The sequence below is a fragment of the Neolamprologus multifasciatus genome, chromosome 2 (genome assembly GCF_963576455.1).
Source record: "Neolamprologus multifasciatus chromosome 2, fNeoMul1.2, whole genome shotgun sequence".
Taxonomy (NCBI): domain Eukaryota; kingdom Metazoa; phylum Chordata; class Actinopteri; order Cichliformes; family Cichlidae; genus Neolamprologus; species Neolamprologus multifasciatus.
The window spans coordinates 33,500,581-33,521,155 of NC_140440.1; the positions used below are offsets into that span (position 1 = coordinate 33,500,581).

General features: G+C 43.6%; 1 protein-coding gene across 5 annotated transcripts in view; it reads left to right on the top strand.

Annotated features, from left to right (window-relative positions):
• Positions 1–20,575, top strand: part of bcorl1 (BCL6 corepressor-like 1) — a 31,847-nt gene that overhangs the window by 2,477 nt on the left and 8,795 nt on the right. The window contains exons 1-5 of one of the 5 annotated variants that reach the window (XM_085130245.1): positions 778–10,636; positions 14,876–14,961; positions 15,063–17,657; positions 17,919–18,048; positions 18,245–18,709. In XM_085130245.1, the coding sequence (XP_084986371.1) occupies positions 14,956–14,961; positions 15,063–17,657; positions 17,919–18,048; positions 18,245–18,709 (3,196 nt within the window). In that variant the 5' untranslated portion in view covers positions 778–10,636; positions 14,876–14,955. Of the gene's footprint in view, positions 1–777; positions 10,637–14,875; positions 14,962–15,062; positions 17,658–17,918; positions 18,049–18,244; positions 18,710–20,575 lie in introns of those variants that run through there. The other 4 variants (XM_085130252.1, XM_085130264.1, XM_085130256.1 and 1 more) reach the window with 4 other exon arrangements.

Consider the following 20,575-nt stretch of genomic DNA (forward strand, 5'->3'; position numbering starts at 1 on the left):
CCAGGGCACCATCGCTGGGCTCTGTTACTCTGGACCATGAACATTCAATTGATGCAGTTTTGTTATTGAAGCTATAATGTATCTAGTGGAATCGATGCTCATAGTTATTCATAGGAAGAAATTGTTGTCAAAGAGATTTGGTTTCAGTTTTTAACAGAGGTCAAATGTGTTAGTTATCCCTGAAAATTTTATGTGGATATGTCCTCTACTTAAGCAGTTACAGAATTTTAAAATGCTGGGGAAAAGTGTCAGCTAAGCCATTTCCCATGTACTCTGTATATTAGAATTAGCTTATCTCACCTATGTACAATTTTGAAATTAAGGCTACGTCCACACGTACACGGGTATTTTTGAAAACGGAGATTTTCCGTTTTCGTTTTAAAAAATAATCCCGTCCACACGTAAAGGCAGAAATGAAGGAAAACGCTGCTAGGAACATGCCAAAGCAGCAGGTGGCGCTATATTCCTAACCCTGCAGAAATGTTGGCCAATCAGAAGTCTAGAAGCCTCGGTGGGAAAAAGTAAACAAAGCTGGGGCATAGAAGCAGAAGCGAGTGGTATGTGTGGAGGGACAGTAACTGTGTGTGTATATGTAAGCATTTAAACACTGCAGAGAGTAAAATTAACAGTAACAGTATTGTAGAAATTCATTTCACCGAAACAATAACGTGGCGCACAGTGTGACGTCAAAAAATGCGCCACGTTATTGTTTCACACTTAAATGCAAAAACGGAGTTTTCAAAAATATCCCTGGCCGGACTTTTTAAAAATCTCCATTTTCAGTGACCGAAAACGCCGTTTACGTGTGGACGAAAGGTGCAAACACATAGAAAAATCTGCGTTTTCAAAAATACCGTGGACGTAGCCTAAGTCTTATATTAATTTCCATTTATAGATCAGATTGAATTATCTTAGAGCTATGTTCATTTTAAAGGACATTTTGTGTTTCTGGTGTCAAACAGAGATACTGAAAGCATTTTTTTTCTTTGTAGCACATTTGTAAAGATTATTTAAAATTGCTTCTTTTTTGGCTTATTGCTCAGTTGATGGAATTTTAACTTCACCAGCTGTCAATCAGCTTAATAGTGCAACAGGATCAAGGTTTGGGACAAGGTTTCCTCATTTTTTTGTCAAATGAGGACATATCTGCATGCACTTACATGTCCACTATTGATGCTATGCAGTTCCAAATGCCATTTCTTGGACTTGTAATAAACTGCAACTTTTAAAAAAAATAAAAATAAAAATTGGATTATTGCTGAGAGTTGCACCAGCAAAATTTTCTAAAAATAAATAAATTAAGATACACAGAAGTTAAAAGTAAGGTCTGTGTTGTAATTTTAGATTTATATTACAAGTAATGTGATCACTAGGGATGGGTATCGTTTAGGTTTTATCTGATACCAGTACCAAACCGGTACTTTTGAAACGGTGCCGGTGCTTAAACGGTGCTCGAACCGGTGCTTAAAGAATGGAGAACACAAAATTGGTCCAAAAACCTCTTATGTTCAGCTGTTTTTTTTGTAAAAAGATAACAATGTTAGCCTTTTCTGCAGCTATGGGGCATATATGGTATCACTCTTGGCTGGAAGCAGTGCTTAAACAATGGAAAAAACACAAACGTTGTCCAAAAACCTCTCATGTTTAGCTGTTTTCCACTTTTTCTTTGGTCATTTTAGCCTTTTTGGCCAGGGTGAAGGGAGTATCTGCCATCAAACAAGAAGACAGCCGCATGTAACTACAACGGTGTTTGCTAGTTCACCTTACATGCATTAATTTAATAACGTGGTTAGCTTACACACGAACAACATTAAGCTACTCACGCAGACAAGAACGGCTGCTGCTGCATCATCATCATTTCTGCTACACTGGCAGGGCTAGGGGCCAGGACTCTACTCTTCGGGTTTTTGGGGGATGTTGCTAACTCCGGGTCAATAACAGGCACCACACCCGCAGTAGATGTGCTCGGTGTGAGGTCTCGCAGCAAGCTATCAAATACGGCGCATTTCTCGGCTTTTAAAAAAATGCTATGCGTCGCCAGGTGTTTCATCAGATTCGAGGTGTTACCTCCTTTGACAGCATCACAGTATCAGCTTAAAGCACTTGTTGCAGCTGCTGAGTTTGCATATTTTGCTGTGAAGTACAGCCAGACTTTTGACCGCTTCACCTTGAGCATTTTAATCTGTAGCTCTGCTCTAAAAGAACGTACGTACCTGGGCCCGCCTACTATCCTCGGAAACGTAAAATGATTGGCTAGAATCCAAAGTGTGTGACTTCTCAGGGAAAAAAAGCACCGAAATGTGCGCTGCTTTTCGGTCTGGTTACTACCGTTACTACCGTTATGGATACCGGTACCCATCCCTAGTGATCACAGTGAGAGAAGGTTTAAATCATCAGTACTCTCTGCCAAGGAAACCCCTGTTAGGGATGCTCCTTTCAGGATACAAATGTTCAAATTTTGGGCAGAGAAGACAAACGGCTGGAGTGAGAGGTAAAGGGGGCTATCTGCATACATCTGAAACTGACAGATGCCACAAACTATCAGCCCTTTTATAATGCAGTCTCACGATCCCTTCCGAGGCAATTCAACCCCCATTCACACCTTGACCCATGTGACCTTAATGACTCACACAATGGCAGGTTGTGGCGCTGTCTCACAGGGAATTCACACCTTGGCTCATGTCACCCTAAAGACTCACTGGATGACTGGGTGGGTCAGTATCACCTCCAAGGTGACAACTTCAGTTAAGGTTAAATACCTGGGACTCATATCACCTTTTAGAACTAAAGAAGCCTTTCAGATCAGAACGTCTTCGTGAACGTTATAAAAAGAAGGCCAGTAGCTTTTTTCTCAAGCACTCAGGATAAGGATGACTGGCTGGACCTTATCCTATCTGACTTTGGGCTAGATCAGAGACAGGTAAAACACTTTCACAGTGAGTGGAAACCAGAATACCCAGGGGAAACCCACATTGCCACGGGAAAAGCACGCAAACTTCACACACAAAGGCCGCAGCCGACCATAAGGTTCAAACCAGGGGCCTTAGTACAAAGCGAGAGAGCAATCTGAGTCCTGAAATAAACAAAAGATTGGAATATGTTTGCCAGTGAGCAGATATGGATCAAAACAGTGCTCGGTTTGAAATACTTTAAAATTGGCTTAGTGTTAATGTTAAATGTAAAAAAATATATATTTTGTTTGTTTACAAGAAATCTCCACAGGGCGTCTTGTACGTATCTCACAGTTATCAGCACATTGCTCCGTAGTGTCACTTGTGGTCAAATATTCCAAAGCATGCCTTTAACACAGGACTGAAAACAATGCATTTTGGATATATTTGTATTGAAGACAGCATGGCAATGAAACTATTCTCTCCCCCTCCTTACAGCAACAATGTCCTAGGTTTGAATCTGGCAGCTATATAGAGCCTTCCTTTCTGGGGAGAGTATCTTCTGTCTGTGTGGGTTCTGTTATGGACTCCAGCTTCCTCACAAAGTCCACATACTTGGTGATTATTGTAGGTGGGAATGTGAGCATGAATGATTATCTGTCTCTATGTTAGCCCTATGATAGACTGGTGATGTGACCTTGGTATACCTCACCTCTCTCCCAGTGACAGCTGGTATAGGCTACAGCTTCCCAGTGACCCTGAATTGGATAAATAGTTAGGAAAATGCATGGATGTGTGGATGAAGCTCTTCCTTTATGATGACGTATTCTAACAACAGAAAGAGGCTGGCCATAAAAAGACTGAAATCATGCACTTGTGATAAACAGAGAGAATGTGAACAGATAGAGGTGAAGCTGAAACTGATAATTATTTGATGCAGTGCACTTGTGTGATTTATAGTGAAGCGTGTAGTGCTACACTGCAGACCGGTCTGTTAACAGAGTGACAGCTGTCTTGTGTAAAAGGTTTGTGATGCTTTGAGTCAATCATAACCGATTAGAAAAATGTAAGCTTCAAGTGGGTGAACGAATTTACTCCTAATCTTCTTCTACACAATAATGTGTACCCACCATCAAGAGTAGACGGCCTGATTTGGTGCAGACCACTGCAGATGTTGTACCATCTTGAAAATCAGTCACTGGAACTAAATCGCTGTTTCAGTTGGACTTTAATCTCTGCAGCGTTTCCCCAGTTTTACAAGCAATGTCATTTGCTGTTAGATGCCTGTGGCCATTTTGATGGTCATCTTCTCGGACTTACGCGTGATTCCAGTGACTGTAGACCCGGAGCCCCGGAGAGTGTGACCTGCAGAGCCATCTATGTCTCAGTCGAAAGTTTGTGCCGTATCTATAAGCGACATCTACGGTTTTCTCATTCTGAATCATCTTCCTTTTACGTTCTTGTCTGTTTGTCTTTTCTCGCCATGAAACACCTTAAATTGATCACATGAACATCTGGCATAAAGTGTCGGGTTGTCAGAATTGCTCAAAAACATTTCATTTAGCCCTAGCGTTGTGGATTGCGGATGTTGTGCTAGCGTTTCTTGTTAAATTATCGGTCCCCATCCCAAAATGATGCATATTAATATAAAATGTGTTTTTAAAAATCAGCTGCAGTGTCCCACTTACTCTGGATGATTCTTAGATGTCACTGTCAGCAGTTTCCATAGACTCTGTCCATCAGTGTGAAGTTGTGTATTTTCAGTGACAACTGCTCACAGCAAGGTCTTTAGATCATCCAGACTGTCCATTATCAGTCAGATATCTCAAAATCTGGGCAGATAAAATCTAAACTGTGAAATCCTAAAGCTTTCATGTGCAGTAAGCATGTATGTCATTTTGTATTTGGGCTTACAATATAACCGATATGATGGTGTCTAAAAAATAACCAGCTCAGGTTAGCCTGCAGTCAGTCCCCTAAATAGATAATTGTGTGAACATGAATTCAGTGGAGGCAGTGGCCATTACTGGCACAGACAGCTGTCCTACTGTGCAGTGTGTGTAGCAGTTGTCTGATGAGACTTTTATAGCATCTCTGACAGTTTTGCTCGGTCAGATCCTTTATGAAAGATCTCAGGTACTGCTCCCCAGTTCCTCTCTTCAAGAAAAAGAAGTATGTCTCTTTCCTAAATCTGCAAACAAGCCTCATTTAGCAAATAGACCACGGGCCCTATCATAAACTTTCACTAACACACATTCAATCCATCCATTTTCGCTTGTGTTCGCTTTTAGCGCTTTACCTACTGGTTATGTTTTGATCCGTTAAAGGTTTGTATCCTGGAAAATGTGGTACTTTAAGAGCAGTGATGATTTGTTCACTGACTTAAGCTACTTTTATAGCCTCTGATAAGTTGTCTGGATGTCCCGACCTTTCTGGCCCTTTGAGAGGTCCGGGCATAGCTATGCAGTAAAATGCTTTAGATGAATTTAACTAAAATGCTTTTGTTAGCTGAAATAAAATAGACATTGTGTTACGTGAATCTCTATCACCAGTGCTTCGACTTGCTTTTTAAACTTTATTTTTCTAACATCTATATTTGTGCTGTTGTAATATTTATTCTGTCATGTTGCCAAGAGAACAAGCTATTTCTGTTTTTATTAGCCTCTGTGAGCTTCTTTCAAGACTTTTAAAGTGATTCATTAGAAACTCAACAATATATTTATCCACAGGTTTGGTTTGTAAAGCAAAACTTTTGGCCGTCATATCTACAGATGATGTCAGACTCTTTATTAGCCTGTGTGGGTGACATTTAGGACACAGGCCCTCCGTCTTGCTTGTGCATATTTTGTTCTTTTTTTGTTTTGTTTTGTTACTTCATCTGTTCACAATCCAGAGACAGTGACATGGCAGAGAGAGGGAGGTGTGGCATGCAACAAATGCCACCCACTGTGGAGTTAAACACAGTTAGAATAATATGGTATGCCCTTAACCTTTTTAGTATTATGCTGTATCAGTTTGCAGATTCATCATAACACTCACTGCCCTCAAGTGCTGTTGTTTAAAGACTGCATCTGAACTACGATATTTCATTCACACAGGAAATATATATAGGCTGTCTAACCCATGTCCAAAGCTTCCTGCCTTAGCAGATTCATATTAACACCCGCTCTAGAAAAGGTATTACTCAATACCTTTATTTTACAGCACCACACAGAATGGTAACGCTACAGCCTGAGCAGTATAGGATGTTTTAAAGAGATCAAATGATGGACAGACCGTGAAACAGTGACACGACATAAACAGCATTCAGTATTTAGCATCTGAAATTGCAGTTGCGGTATATCTGCTGTGGGCTAATATCAGCAAATATAAAGCCCAGCAGTAAAGGTAGTTTCTAACCATTTTGTCCCCACTGCTAAACATGTAAAAGAAAATGTGTGTCACAATCCTGTGACATTTGTATTTACACTTCATGTAAGTGGCTACGTTTTAACAAACAATGATGAACCTTTACAGTGAAAACTGGTCACTTTGATTTTTGGCTTTTTGCTTCTTTTTGCACATCTGCAGTGAGCTGGATGGCCTCGTGGGAGACTGCAGCGTGCCGTGATTAATTGGGCTGCACGGGTCTGACGCTAAACCATCATTAGAATGTTAAAGTAATGCGTGGGCAGCTTAATTGGACTTGAAGACACGCTTAATCAAAATTTAGATCGCACCTTTTTCTTTTCTTTTTTAAGTGACCTCTAAGCAGAGCATCTAAATCTGCTGTGAGAAGCTGCTTTATAAGGACTGTATGTGTGACTCGCCGAGGATCGTTCATTTAAAGATTCAAGCCCACCGAGCACCCAGCGTGTTTGTTATTCACCTGTAGGGCTTTACCCGGCGCTAGGACCCAGGGTGCGCGATTTTCATCTCCAGCTGCTGCAGACCGAAAACTGGCAATAAGGGAAGATCGCGAGGACAAGCCAAAATTACATACTGTATTCATTCTACTTCAAAATCACATCCCCGGACCCGCAGCGAAGCCACCGTGGAGACAACAATAGCTTGTTGCGCTGTGTGTGAAGGCTTTGTGGCTGTAGACGGCTCGGAGCGCAAGGTAAGACGGTGCAATACCATGCGATTACTAATAACAAAGGCGTTACGGGCGAGCAGGGGGCATTAAAGGGGGCATTGCACAATGCTATTGAGGGCGAGCAAAACTCTGCCAAACTTTGACCTGGATATCTGCATTTTCTAGTTGTCGCTGTCTTGCGGGAGCCGCTACCGGAGCCTGTAGTTGCGGAGATGTTTCGCTGTTATCCCACGGCATTATGTAGGATCGTGTCACATGTAGCCTATGGACAAGCCAACTTGTGTGTCGAGATGACATCTGAGTGTGCAGTCCAAGCGTGCCGGCAGTGGATGCAGTCGGTTACCCAAACGCGGACACGGTAACTGAAGGCAAAGAGATATGTTTTAATTTCAGGCAGATTTAAAAGGCGATGTGGACGGCGCATCGGGCCATCCATTAACCTGGAAAATAAGAACATCACCCCTGACTGTTTCTGTGATCGGCTGCCTTCCTCCTTTCGTTCGCTGTGGAATAATTCATTACTTAGACCAAGATGGAAGAATAATGCCCTTGATTTTCACTCAAGCGCGTTATTCTTCCATCCTCCCAGCCTCGACATTCAACACTGACCAGGTGAACCACCAACTCAGACGGGACATCCTCGTCGCTGCTGGGGAGCATGGCGGCCTAAATAGGTAGGGTCGATAATCTCCAATATGACTCACAGATAGATGACTGTGAATGCCCACTTTGAAGACGGTGTATTCTTTCATAAAAAGAGATCGGGCCTTCGATATAAACAACGTGCCTTCATCTATATCGCAGTTGTCATAGTGCATGTGCGGACTGCTACATCCCTGCTCGACTGATTTACAAATGCACGTATAACAAGTTTTTTTTGAAGCCCTCAGATGTCCGATGTGCAGCCCGTGAACCAAACTCGTCTATAATTGGTGAAGCGCCGAGCGGCCGGCCACTACCGGGATAGCTCTTGCGCGGTCGTTGAGGTCTCCGGGTTACCCCGACTCAGACACAATGCGATGTGTCAGCAGGCGACTTTGTGATACTCGTGCTTTATGCTCGGTCCTCTTCGGCGTTCTTCCTCCGTTTTTCCTTCTTTCTTTTTGACTGATCGGCGTTTTTTTTTGTTTCCCAATTTCACGTTTGGCCATCTGTCAACGATTTGGCTGCCTGCACGCAGCCATTACTGAGCGAATGGCGAAGGGCATGTTAGAGGCTCTCACACACCGATCCACTCCGCGATAGGAGAGCAGCAGCGAAGTAGTTTCTGCTCGCGGTGCTCTCGGCGGATGGACGCGATCGTTTGTCCTGCACCGCCGTGCTGGTCAGGATCCGACACAGATCGTGCACGGTAGTAAACAAACTCTTTTTTCAGTGGCACGACGATGTCAGGGTCCCCCCCGTGTGTATGCGTGCACGGTTATTTCCTCACCATCGCAAGTATTGAGAAAAGTAGGAAATTTGTTGGCCTAAAGGAGCGGATACCCTTGTAAACAGCAGGCCTGCGCTGCTTTCAGGATTCAGGTAAGACAAGTGGCCTAATTACAGCAGGGTAACCTGTGCCGCTTAACTACTGAGCCAAAATGTGATTATGGAGTGAGAGGGCTAAATATCCTGTGGTTGTTTATCTTTTGAGGGGAGAGAATCGGGCAGGACCAAGTGTAAACCTCCTGCTCCACAGGCTGGGTTGAAACTTTAAGGTTTTTGTTTGTTTGTTTGTTTGTTTGCCTTTGTTTGAATGGAAGCTGCAGATGTGTTGTCATTCACTTCATAACTGCACACATGAGCTGGTGGTCGACAGATATCCAGCTCCCTGCAGTCAGAGAAGGAGGAGGCTGCTCATGTTTCAGTGTGAACTTGTTCCAATTCACAACAGGCTACAAATGGTTGTAAACGAATGGGGATTTTGTTCTATTACAAATGAGGCACACAACCTTCTAGAGAAGGTTGTAGATGATATTAACTTTGCAATAACGTGTCTTGTTTTATATCCTGACCCTCTTCGGTTGTGTTAAACACAGTGTGGCTTCTATATTAAGCGTGTTTGGATTGTTGTCAGTAGGTTGTAGGCTCTCGTCCTTGTGCATTGGGTCAGCTGTCTGGATTTTTATACAGAGAAGAAATTTGAGGGCTAACATTAACATTCAAAACCCAAGCCTCATCCATATTGTAGTTATGCCCTGAACTTATCTTAAAACCACTTCTCTCTATCCAGTTAAAACCTGAGCCGACCTGATAGTAACAGGAAATGTGATTTTGACACACAGCACTGCAAGAGGTGAATGACAGGGAACTGAAGAGGCACCGCTGAGGGAATGGCACTCTGTTTGTTCATATATTCATTATAAATGTTTATTAGCGGCCGTGTTTATAGAATTGCTTCACAGCATGAGGCCTGGACCTGCTCATTCCAAGTCTCACATGAAATATTAATAATAATAAAAATCACATGCTTCAGTTGGGATGTTTTCAGCATAATACATGTGGTGACTGTGCATGGCAAAAAGGAAGTAAATTTGCAAAGAATAACGATGAGTTGTGTTCTTGGTGTTTTCTATGAAAGAGAGCAAGCATCTGCAAGCAAATTGTTGATGTGAGTAATCCTAACTCAGCACTTTAATAACATCACTTTTGGTTTGTAAAGGAATGTGAAAATAGTTATGCAGATAGTTTAAAATCAGTTAGATTAAACACGGTGAAAACACAGGTGTAAAATTCCCAAAAGAGCTTGCAAGCAAAAGTTGGGTTTGAGCTGAGCTGACAGAGGTCAGTGCTGGAAGCTTAATCTCATTCGGCTGGTAAGGTTGGATGCATGGTATCGTCACAAATAACAAAAAAATGGATGTGAGGATCATAGGTTTCATGCGTATCTATTTCAAAAGAATCCAGTAAAAAAAAGGGAAAAAGTAAGCCTTTCCCCTCCACATCTTCTCCCAGCTATAGTCCGCCAGTCTGCAGCCTACAGCATGTAACTGGAGAGCCTCCAACACCCCGGAGTCTTTCTCCCTCGCGTTAATTCCCCTGCAACGGACCCAAACCTCTCCCACTCTTTTTTTTTATTCATATTGTGGCCGTTTAGAAACCATCACCCACAGCTGACTGTTAATTGACCCGGCTGACACTCAGGCGCGCACGGACATCCTGCGATACTCGGGGCTAAATTTGTTGTTGTTGTGGGTTTAAATAAAATGTTTTTGTTTTTTAAACGAGCTTTATTACTTCGTTACCCAGATAAGCCTTTTCAGTTTAGCGCACCGTTACACTCCTTTGGTCGCGATCCCCCCCATTCCCCTTGAGCGGCTGGAGCTCGCGTTGCATGCCGGTACCTGCAGTCCTCACCGCTCCCTGCCTCTCCAGCGTTTAATCCTGGGCGTGGATAGTCGAGCACTACATCTCCCATGCTGTCACCGTGCACCCTTCTGCTCCCCCCCACCCCCCCTCTCTCGCTCTCTCTCACACCAGACTGGAGACCAGAGATACGGAACGGACCGTCTTGGCGACCCCCCCTCTCCTACCCTCCCCTCCTCCCTCCCCCAGCCCCTCGGACTTTTAGGACCGAAAACCGTCGAGATCAGTGAGCAGCCGCGGACTGTAGAGGCGAAAGGCTGGACACGGCCGTATCACAGTCGTGCCTGCACGGTGGTTCACATGCCATCTGGACGAGCAGGTTCGTAACTGTTTGTGTCATTAGAAATCTTTTTATCCCTACAGCTGATTGTCTTGGGGACTATTCAGTATTTTGCGTAGAAAGAGAGAGTCCGAAAGGGGCCGGAGAGGAGAGCAGAGGAGAGGCTCGGTGGGTCGGGGGCTCTGATGAATGCCTTTCCACGCCGAAGTGGCTCAGTCGGTCCGCCAAAGGGCCGATAAGAGGGACGGGAGCACTTCGCATTAGGTCGGGGATAAATAACAGTAGCTTGCCTCAACATGCAAACCGCCGGGAGAGCTGCGAGGGCTTCGCGGAGAATCCGCTGCGCAGGGAAGCTGGAAACCTAACGTTGCTGAGGTGGTGGTGGTGGTGGTCAGCGGAGTTAAATATATTGTTTGCCCCCTTTTCATGGCCACTCCAGCCGCACAATAAGTTGTGTCACCCACCCCTATGGTCGTTCTCCTGCTGGTTACTTTTCTCCCCCCACACACACACTTATCTGCCAGTAAGTCTGCGCCTCCAGTTTTCTGTGCTATCAGCGGCAGAAACGGATTATTTGTTTGTAAAAACGTCTATCGGCAGGGTTACTTTGTAGGCTGGTGAAACGGGCCAGGAGTTTAGTTTGTTTGGCTCTCCCGTTTTTCTCCCCGCGTCTTCGCATTGATGTTCACTTACCTTGTCAGGGGGAGATGTGACACATTGTGTGCTCCTACGTCGTAGCCCAGGCAGCCACTAGACAGGAGCGGAATCTCTCGTGTCACTTTGCTATATTTTCCTCAAACATCTGTCTTTCATCTCTGGACCTTCCCATCCTCTCCGGGTTATTTAGACGAGGTTCAGAGACGCAGACAGCCTGTCTGCTCAGTTTGCGCCCGTGTTTGTGTGCGGATGGACCGATCACCTGAGAGCCAGTTGCCATTCTCTCATTATGGTGACTGCTCGCCATCTCCAGCGAGAGGAGGGAGCGACCCGGAGCTCTCCAGAGTTTTTTCTTGCTGATAATTACAACAGAGGTAAACGTGTTGTTTTCGGGGTGCCCTAACGCTTCAGTGGGCATGTGTTGTTATTGTGCACTTTTCAGATGTGACATTGGGAACGTGTGTCTTTTGTGCCGTGTACGTGGGCTGGGCAGCGAGCTGACCGGGTGGAAGTAGGCTACATCGGAACAATTTGGCTTCTTCGCGGCTGTTTTTCCTCAAAGGCTTTTTCTTTCTTTCTCTCTTTTCTCCCAGGCTCGACTTTGTGTTGTCCACGGTGTGTGTGTGTGAGGCTGTCTGTGTGCGTATGCGCGGGCTGCTGCATATATTTACTGGCCTACATCAGAGCGGATGAATTCAAATGTTTAGTGGCGGAGTCGACCGCGATCGCAGCACAAAGACAAAGTAGCTGTAAGCAACTGTTGTGCGGTAATGTATGCAGACCGTCGCTGCACACAGCGGCATCTGCATCGCTGGATTTCCCTTTTTTCAGTCCGTGCTCGCAGATTCCAGCAGAGATTGGCTTGTCAGTCATTATGTGCATCATCTTCGTAATGTTTCACTGATTCAAGGGTGAAGCATTTCCATTCCCCCCCAAAGCTTTGGCACAGATTTTCTTGTTGCACAGTCTCTTTTGTAGTCGTCTCATTTGCTTGCAGATGCGCTCGTCTGCGCTCACCTCTATCTACAGTAAATACTAGGGTCAGTTCCAGCGTGCGTCCACGGTGTAAGCTGTGTACTTATATGATATGAAGTTGATTCACGCTTTAATTATAATTCCTAATCGTGTGTAGCCATCAGTGCTTTTTAACTTGTCTTGTGCGAGTTTTCAATAGAAAAGCAGTGAGTGGGATTGTCTGGTCATTAAATCTGGCTGATGAGCATTTAAGGCTGCATGCCAGTAACTGGTCCAGTTATGCATAATCATTAACTATATGCGCACATGCAAAAACCTTTGCTCGTTTCGAGTCACTCGCGGGTGTGCATGACTTAATCAACACAAAACACACACACTGATGTCGGCTCTAACAAAAGATCATTTGAGCAGTAACAGCTGATTGCTTCATGGATTACTGAATGAGCCTGCTGGGGACAGGCCCTGGGTCACCTTAGGAAGAGCCTCTATTTCAAGTGACTGTTAAAAGCATTTCTCGCTGGGCTCTTGCAGTAAAAACCAGGGGTGTCCCATTCATGTTTTTTTTATCCCAATCTTGTAATATCGAGATTCTGCTGATTCCAGGTCTAATCTAGCATTGATATTTATTTTTTGCACATTTTCCCCTAATGCGCGTGTATGCCCAGGCTGCATTAAAGTTAGCACATGTTATTCTACATAATTTTCGCTTTTTTTGCTAATTGCCGCTTGATGTTCTCAAGTGTAATAGATATTTTTGCTTGAATGAAGCTTCTGGCACAGTTTTTGTGCTGATGTTAATGTCAAATAAGGAGGTTTTGAGCTCTGCAGTTACTGAGTGAGTAGAGCGTTGATGACATATTGCATAGTGTAGTTGTACACGGTGGCCGAGTTGCACTTTGCAATAATACCACTTACAGTTGATTGTGAATTGTCTAGGAGGGAAGAAATTTCACATTTGTTGCAGTGATGGCATCCTATTACAGTGCCACTCTCAAATTAATTGGACACTTTTGTCAAAAAATAGGTTGTTCTAATGTTTGTAAAGGCAGTTTGCATGGCTAGGTGCTTGGTTTTATTCACCTGTGGCAATGAGACTGAAAACACCTGAGAGATGTGGCTCGGTATTATTGTTCCTATTGTGTACACCTGCTGAAGGGGAAACCTCTGTGTTCAACCAGGACGATTTTGTAAAGTCACAAGCATGAGCGAGAACCTCCAGTGAACATGTAGACGTAGAAATTGTTATGCCCATTTTTATTACTGAAGACAGTAATAATTATTTGAACATGATTCAACTTTTTGGCTCAAAAAAACTTTGATGGTTTCTCATAATTTTCTTTTTTGTGTGATGTGATATTTTGTATGATACGGACTCTGTGGCAGGGAGGTTGTCAGAAGGATTAAAACCATCTCCTTTAATTTCCAACATAAAGTTTCAGGAGTACATCATATTTAAGGTTAACTTGCAGCAATGAAATGGAACATGAAAGAGGTGATCACTTGTGGTACTCCTCCAAAAGTTGATTCTGTTCATCTGGACGTAGCGTTTTCAGTGGGAGAAACGTTTCGTCACTCATCCAAGTGACTTCTTCAGTCTCAGCTGACTGCAGGTTTCCCCAAATCTTATAAACAGTACATTTGCATAATGTACTGACCAAAACCCACTGATCAAAGACCACTAATCAATGGCCATGAGTACCATTCACAGAGAGTTGGGGAATGGCTGCAATCACAACATTGTAAGATGGCAAAAGATGTACCCTTAGGCCCCCTCCTCGATTCAGAGATGGTCTTTCCCCTTTCACGTAAATGGCCTCCTTGACTCCGCGCTCAAACCAGCGTTCCTTCCTGTCCAGGATCATTGAAAGAGTGTCCACTGGCCTGTAGGTGTAAATAGACTGCAGAGTCCTGGCCCAGCCATTCCCCAACTCTCTGTGAATGGTACTCATGGCCATTGATCAGTGGTTGTTGATCAATGGTCGTGAGAATTTGCATAATTATGATTAAGGAACTGACCTCCCAGCCCATTGTTCCTTCAGTGGGCTGGTTTCAGTCATTATGCAAATGTCCTGTTTATAAGATTGAAACCTGCAGTCAGCTGAGACTGAAGAAGTCACTTGGATGAGTGACGAAAAGTTTCTCCCACAAAACGCTACGTCCAGATGAACAGAATCAACTTTTGGAGATTTACTTTCCTGGATAATTGAGAATGGATCAAGAAATAATTTGTGGTAGTTTCTTACGTGTCTCTGCCAAGGGTTCATTGGATCCTAATCCTTCTATGCTTCAATTAATGCATTAGATCTCATTTTACGCAGTGAATGTAGAATGTTCTTTTAGTGAAGAGAGTTCACATTTCAAATGGATGAGCACTGGAAGCTTTCCACATTCCCTATGTGCAACAAAATAAAATCAAAGGGAATAACACAACAAAAACATGCCATCAGTTTACCACACTTCTCTCTGCTGCTCACAGCTGAACTCCAAGCATATCTTAAAGACAGGAAGTTTCCAATTACCCAAAGTTAGTTACTTATTTCTTCTCGAAGGGTTAGCCGAACAGATATTTTCTGTAGCTGAAAGGAGAACGGTGCTAAAGTAATCACAGCAAGTGGTTTTATGTTTTTTCTCTTGTGTGTTTTGCAGCATATCACTGTATTTGAAGGAGAACTCTCACCTGACTGACGCAGATACCCCCTAAGGCATGTTGTGCTAAAGAAACACCTATGCAGGTAATTGTCTTTTTTTTCTGCTGAAGTTATATTACTTGAATAGCGCATCCTGTCCTCTTATCTAATTAACGCCGGCCTCATGAACTTTTCTTATTACTCAGGTGGATCCCACACTAATGAATGTAGGGGATGGAGGCACGGTGAGCAGAGAGATCAGTGCTCCAAATAAAGCGTCTGCTAGCATGGTGGGAAATCCCCCCCAGACGCTCCCCCCTGAGTTCAGAGGAGATGTTACTCTCAGTCAGCAAAATAAGACAACTCCAACAAAAGACTGTAAGACTGTAAAAGCCTGCCCGGACAACTACAACCACAGCCCCGAACTTTCTCCACCGCAACTGCCCAACAATGCACCAATGTCCGGCTTGGTCCTCACCAGCTCAGAAAAGAGAACAGACAAAAGAGCAGAAACCTCTAAGCTCAAAGCTGACGGTTCTGGGGTCTTCCCCACTCCTCAGTGGTCAAGTGGTGTAAAAGTTAGCCAGGAGGATTCACTCAGCCCCTGTCACAGCAATGTGACATCCAATAAGAAATCCCATTCGCAAACACAATCTGTGCAAAGTGTCCCACCTGGGTTTCAGTGCTCTGCCATGTTTAAACCAGCCCAGCCTGTTGCCTTCCTTCCCACAGCAAATTTTTCCTCTCCACTTTGTAAAATGAATCTTCCACCAGCATTAGGTCAGATTGCAGCATTGAGAGAAGCCCCAGCCACTCAGTTTCAGAAAGAAAGCCAGCCTCAAAGCTCAGGTGTTGCTGGGCCACCTCTCATGCGGACCTATCCCTACCCGTTGTCTGTGGCCCGGACTCCGGCTGCAGAGAAAAAGACGGGCACGTCGACCTCAAAACACAGATCTAACCACGCATCAAGTAAGAATGCTAAATCTGTTGGAGAACATAAATCTTTAGCTTCTGTGGTAGCCTCACCAGCTATTGCCCTACCATTGCAACACCCATCATTAACTTCAGCTGCACCCACTCACTACACCTTGTCTCCGACTGCTGCCATTTGCTGTGGCTCTGCTCTGGCCAACATCGCCTCACAGAGCAGAATGCTGAACCACGTAGAGAAAAGCAACAGCATAGATAAGACAACCATGGGCTCTCTAAAAACCACACCTCCTGCAACAGACGACCACACAGTCTGCTCAGTTGAATCAAGAGATGTACCTCTTGATTTGTCCGCCAAATCGAAACGCCCTAAATGCTTAAATGACCCTCCCGTTACTATAATGGAATCCCACAATAACGAGTCAAATCAGAGAGAATTTCTGAATTCAAAGAAGACTCATTCTGCAAATTACGGCTCCGCTCTGCAATACCCCATCTTACCAAACACCCACCGAAATGGATCTCATCAAAAGCAATTAAATAGGTCTCAGAATCACCAGATCCCAGAGGCCAAACCAGCCTGGGGTAAGGGATCTTCACAAGATTCAATAAAAAACATCCCTGGTACATATGTAGGAGTTGCTAGTCCAATATTGGCTTCTACTCTAAGGGGCAAAGATGGAAAAGGGACGTTTGTGGATGAATTTCAGAGTTTTGCAAAGCAGGAGTTTATATCTATAATTGACCAAGGAGAACATCTGGCCTCAGGAGGAAAGAAGCCATCCTGTCTGATGAAGGGTAACCAACACACTCACAGTGTCAAGCATGTTAAAAACACCAGCACAACCATAACTAAGAACTGTCCCTCAAAAGGAGCCCTAACCACTGCGTTGTTAAGCTCGACCAATGCTCAAATTCCTCAGAAATGTGGGCCTGGCAAAACAGCGGTACCATACTCTGCTCCCCTTGTCAGTCCAGCTTGGCAGCAGGCATCTCATCTCACATCATCACATCAAGCTTCTTCTAATCATCGAAAAATCATACAAGGATCTCCAAAGACTAAGGGCACCGCAGTTACAGACAGTTGTAAGTTTCCAAGTGCCCATCACAGCCCGTCCAAACCTGAGGATGATAAGTGGGAGAGAATGAAGTCTCCTCTGTCTAACCTTGCGTCCATTGTAAAGCAGCAAGCTCTTGATACAACAACACTGACGGATGAAGGTAATTCCCAAGCATCGCCTGTTGCACCACGAAAAGCTGATGGTCTGAATCCACTCGCGGGAAATCAAGACATACATACTTTTGAATACCCGCCATGCTGGTCTGTGGAAAAGTGGCCTAGTGCGCCATCTCAAGGGGATTTCACTCAAGCTATGAAAAGACATGACAAGGCAAATACTGCTGAGCTTTTGGAGAATAACACTGACATGCACACCAGTCAGGGAGAGCACATGGGACTTCAGGTGAAGCAAGGCTCCTCAAAGCCCGCAGGCCAGTCTCATCTCTACGGGAGCAACGCATCAACAAATGGGAACAGGATGGAGAGTAAACTAGCCCAGGTGTTAGAGGGGGAGATATTGAAGAAAGAAAGTGGGCCGTCAGACAGTCCTCCTGGTGACAAATTGGAGGGCATGGCTGCATCTATTCTTACAGGCCAGTGTGCAGGGGGAGGCGACAAGTTTGAGAAGAAAACAAACGGAACCAAAGAGGAGTCGCCAACCAAAGCAAAAGCTTCTGCCGTCAAACAAAAGAAGAACAGTCCTAAGAAGCCAGCAAAAGAGAAATCTCCAACAGATGCATTACAGAAGGCTGCAAGAAGGAAAAAGCAAGAGACAGAAAATACTCCAACCAAAGTGTCCCCTAAAAAGAAGGTAAATTATTAATTCCTATTACTCTCATTATTTCTCTTCGGTTAAATTTCAAGAAATATTTAAGGTAGCAATCGTTTTTTAAGAGTTTAAAGAGCGAAAAGGCTATTCGGAGCTCTCTTTCATATTATTAAGTTATGACTGATGGTTTCGCTTTCGAGGGCTTATTGTGAGTCTCTTGCATGGTCTCTGTCACCACGAGAGGCTCATGATCAATAACCTCCAATAGAGCGTGCTCACTCTGTCCCCTGTGAATTTCTGCAGAAGAAACAATGTGCACCTGTGCTGGAGCAGAGTCTGTCAGCGGGAAAACCTTCCCCTCCAACTAAAGAGGCGATTCCAAGGGAAAAGATCAGCCCCAGCAAGGCCGAGCAGCAAACCTGCAACAAATCAGGTAGAGTCTTTGTTTCTTCCTTAATCCTATAGCTTTTACATTTTTTACAAAAATGTGGATATCTGTAATAAATTTAATGATACTTTTGTTTGTAGTATATAGTTTGATTACTCTGGGTAACCTGCAGTCAGTGTCTCAGTCTTACTCTCAGCATAGAGTCTGGTGTGAATGTAACAATCAGATGTGATTTAATCAGTTCCAGATAGCAGTCCTCAGACTTTGGAGACTTCAGCGTCTCTCATTAGTCCCGCCGTATCCACCAAGGAGGCCGAAGCCACCGAGTGCTCCTTCCCAAGACTGAGGCGAAGGCGGCGGCGAGTTGATGACGCTCGACTTGACCTCTGGGGCTTTGCGACGCCCTCCCCTCCACCCCCGCCAATGCCCCCTCCCCCAGTACCCCCTTCGCCCTCTCTGACTCTGGCCCAACCCGTTCGCCGTCCGAGAGGGAGGCCTCGATCAAATCCTCTGCCGGAACGTACGCCACAGGGCAAGGGAAAAACATCTGGCGCTGAGGGCGATACGCCATCTCGTAAGAAACGTCGGCGATGTCGTAATAAGAAGTATCAGACTGGGGACTACATCACAGAGAAAGACAAGCTGGAAGATGGAGAACACCTCGAAGAATCGAACTCTTTGATAAAGGACGCTGGAGTCCCAGAAGGTAGAGATTAGTTAAAAGTTATCCTGGTCAGAAGGTTAAAAAAAAAGATTCACATATTACAGTATTAAAAGAGATTTGAGAATCAATGAAGTTCAACATTTGAATACGGCAGCTGTTGAATATTTTTATGCAATCCAAAGCTCACTAAATGACCGGTAGTAAGTAGGCATTTAATCAGTTAATCAACTGATTAAATGCTAAAAAATTATTAATTGTTTTAAGTCATTTATTTTTCAAAAACATCATTGAAAATAGTCAGAAGTGTAATTGACAATAAAAATTATCGTTAGTTGTTTTTTAGTCCTTCAAGCACATCAAACATTAGTTAGAAACAGCCTCCCAAAAAAGCCTGAATCATTCTCTTTTAATACCATTATACATTAATCCTTTTTTGGCTGCTGACCATAAAAAGCGACAAAACATTTGGCTCTGTTGGCTCGTGACGAGTATTTGTCATCTTTTCTGACGTTTCATAGACTAAGTGATTATTCATTCTTTAAAAAAAAAATCTGATGAATGAATCGTACAGACAATAATGTAAAGCTCTGTTCTACTCTGTGAAGTAGCCAGTATACATATAAATGTAGCAACTTTTGTCCACAACAACAGAAAGACTGTATTCACTTTAATCTTTTCTGATGGTTGGTTTTAGTATGGAAGTAACAAAATGACCAATTCACGTTGCTTTGATGTTTCTTCCATTATAATTCAATATTTATTTGGTCAAAATAGAGCTGAGTAAAGCTTTAAAAAGCCAAAATCCTCCAGATGTTATGGTATTTAAGGTAAATGTTAGATAAAATACACATATTAGTAAATAACTTAGTTACTCGCAGGTGAGGATGCTGGTTTTCCCTGAGTTCTGAGATTTCTGTTTAATGAATTTAAGAATGAATGACTCCAAACTGTCACTTAGCTTGGAGACTCAAGCTGTGTCCATGCTCGTTGCGCACTGCGTTGTCGCTGACAGCTGGTCGCTAGCAGACATTCCAGTCTACGGTTGCCAAGGTAACTGTCTAACGTATTTAATACCCTGTGATAGGTAGTCACTTCAGTACTTAGGTTCAGAAAGGTTTTGCTTGGGACCCGCTCACATTGCGTCTCTGGCTGTTTTTTCGCAGTCATAAGATGTTTTAGCTCCGCTACCTTTGCAATAACTTTCTTCTGATTGGCTGCCCCTCGAAAGCTAAAGATGTAGAGAGCAGGCAGGTGAGGGTGAGAATCTGTGCTCACAGCTTGAGCTGAGCGCCTGGGAGGATGATGTTAATAATGATATTACCTCTCGCTGACATGATACAGTAGGACCGTGCAATTAATCTGTGGCATGTTTAGTTCAGCTACAGGCAAGATGATGGAAAGAGAGGCTTTGGTGAGTAGCAAAACCATCAGCTGTTAGGAATCACCTTGGTTTGGTTTTTCTGAGGAAATTACACAAATAAATTATGGTTAAAAAATTGAACTTCATCGAGCAGCTCTGTCCCACTGAGGAAAAAGTAGAAAAAAACTGTCTGAATCTTGAGATTTTGACTCACAGGTATTATATTTACCGATGTCATTATTTTAAAATTTTCCTATGTTTAATATATGTTCTATTCAATTAAATTCAGTTTTATCTATAGCACCAAATCACAACAACAGTCGCCTCAAGGTGTTTTATATTATATTGTAAGGTAAAAACCTCACAATAATACAGACACCAGCTTGGGGTCTGTCTGTCTATATCTATATGTTTCTCTCAGAAGATCCACATGATCTATCTGTTAGTGTGGAAATGACATGCATCGTGAGTGTATATGTAGAGAAAAAGCTAGGACATGGCAGATTTGAGCATAAGATTGTAAAATCAGGGTAGAGTAGCTGGCAAAC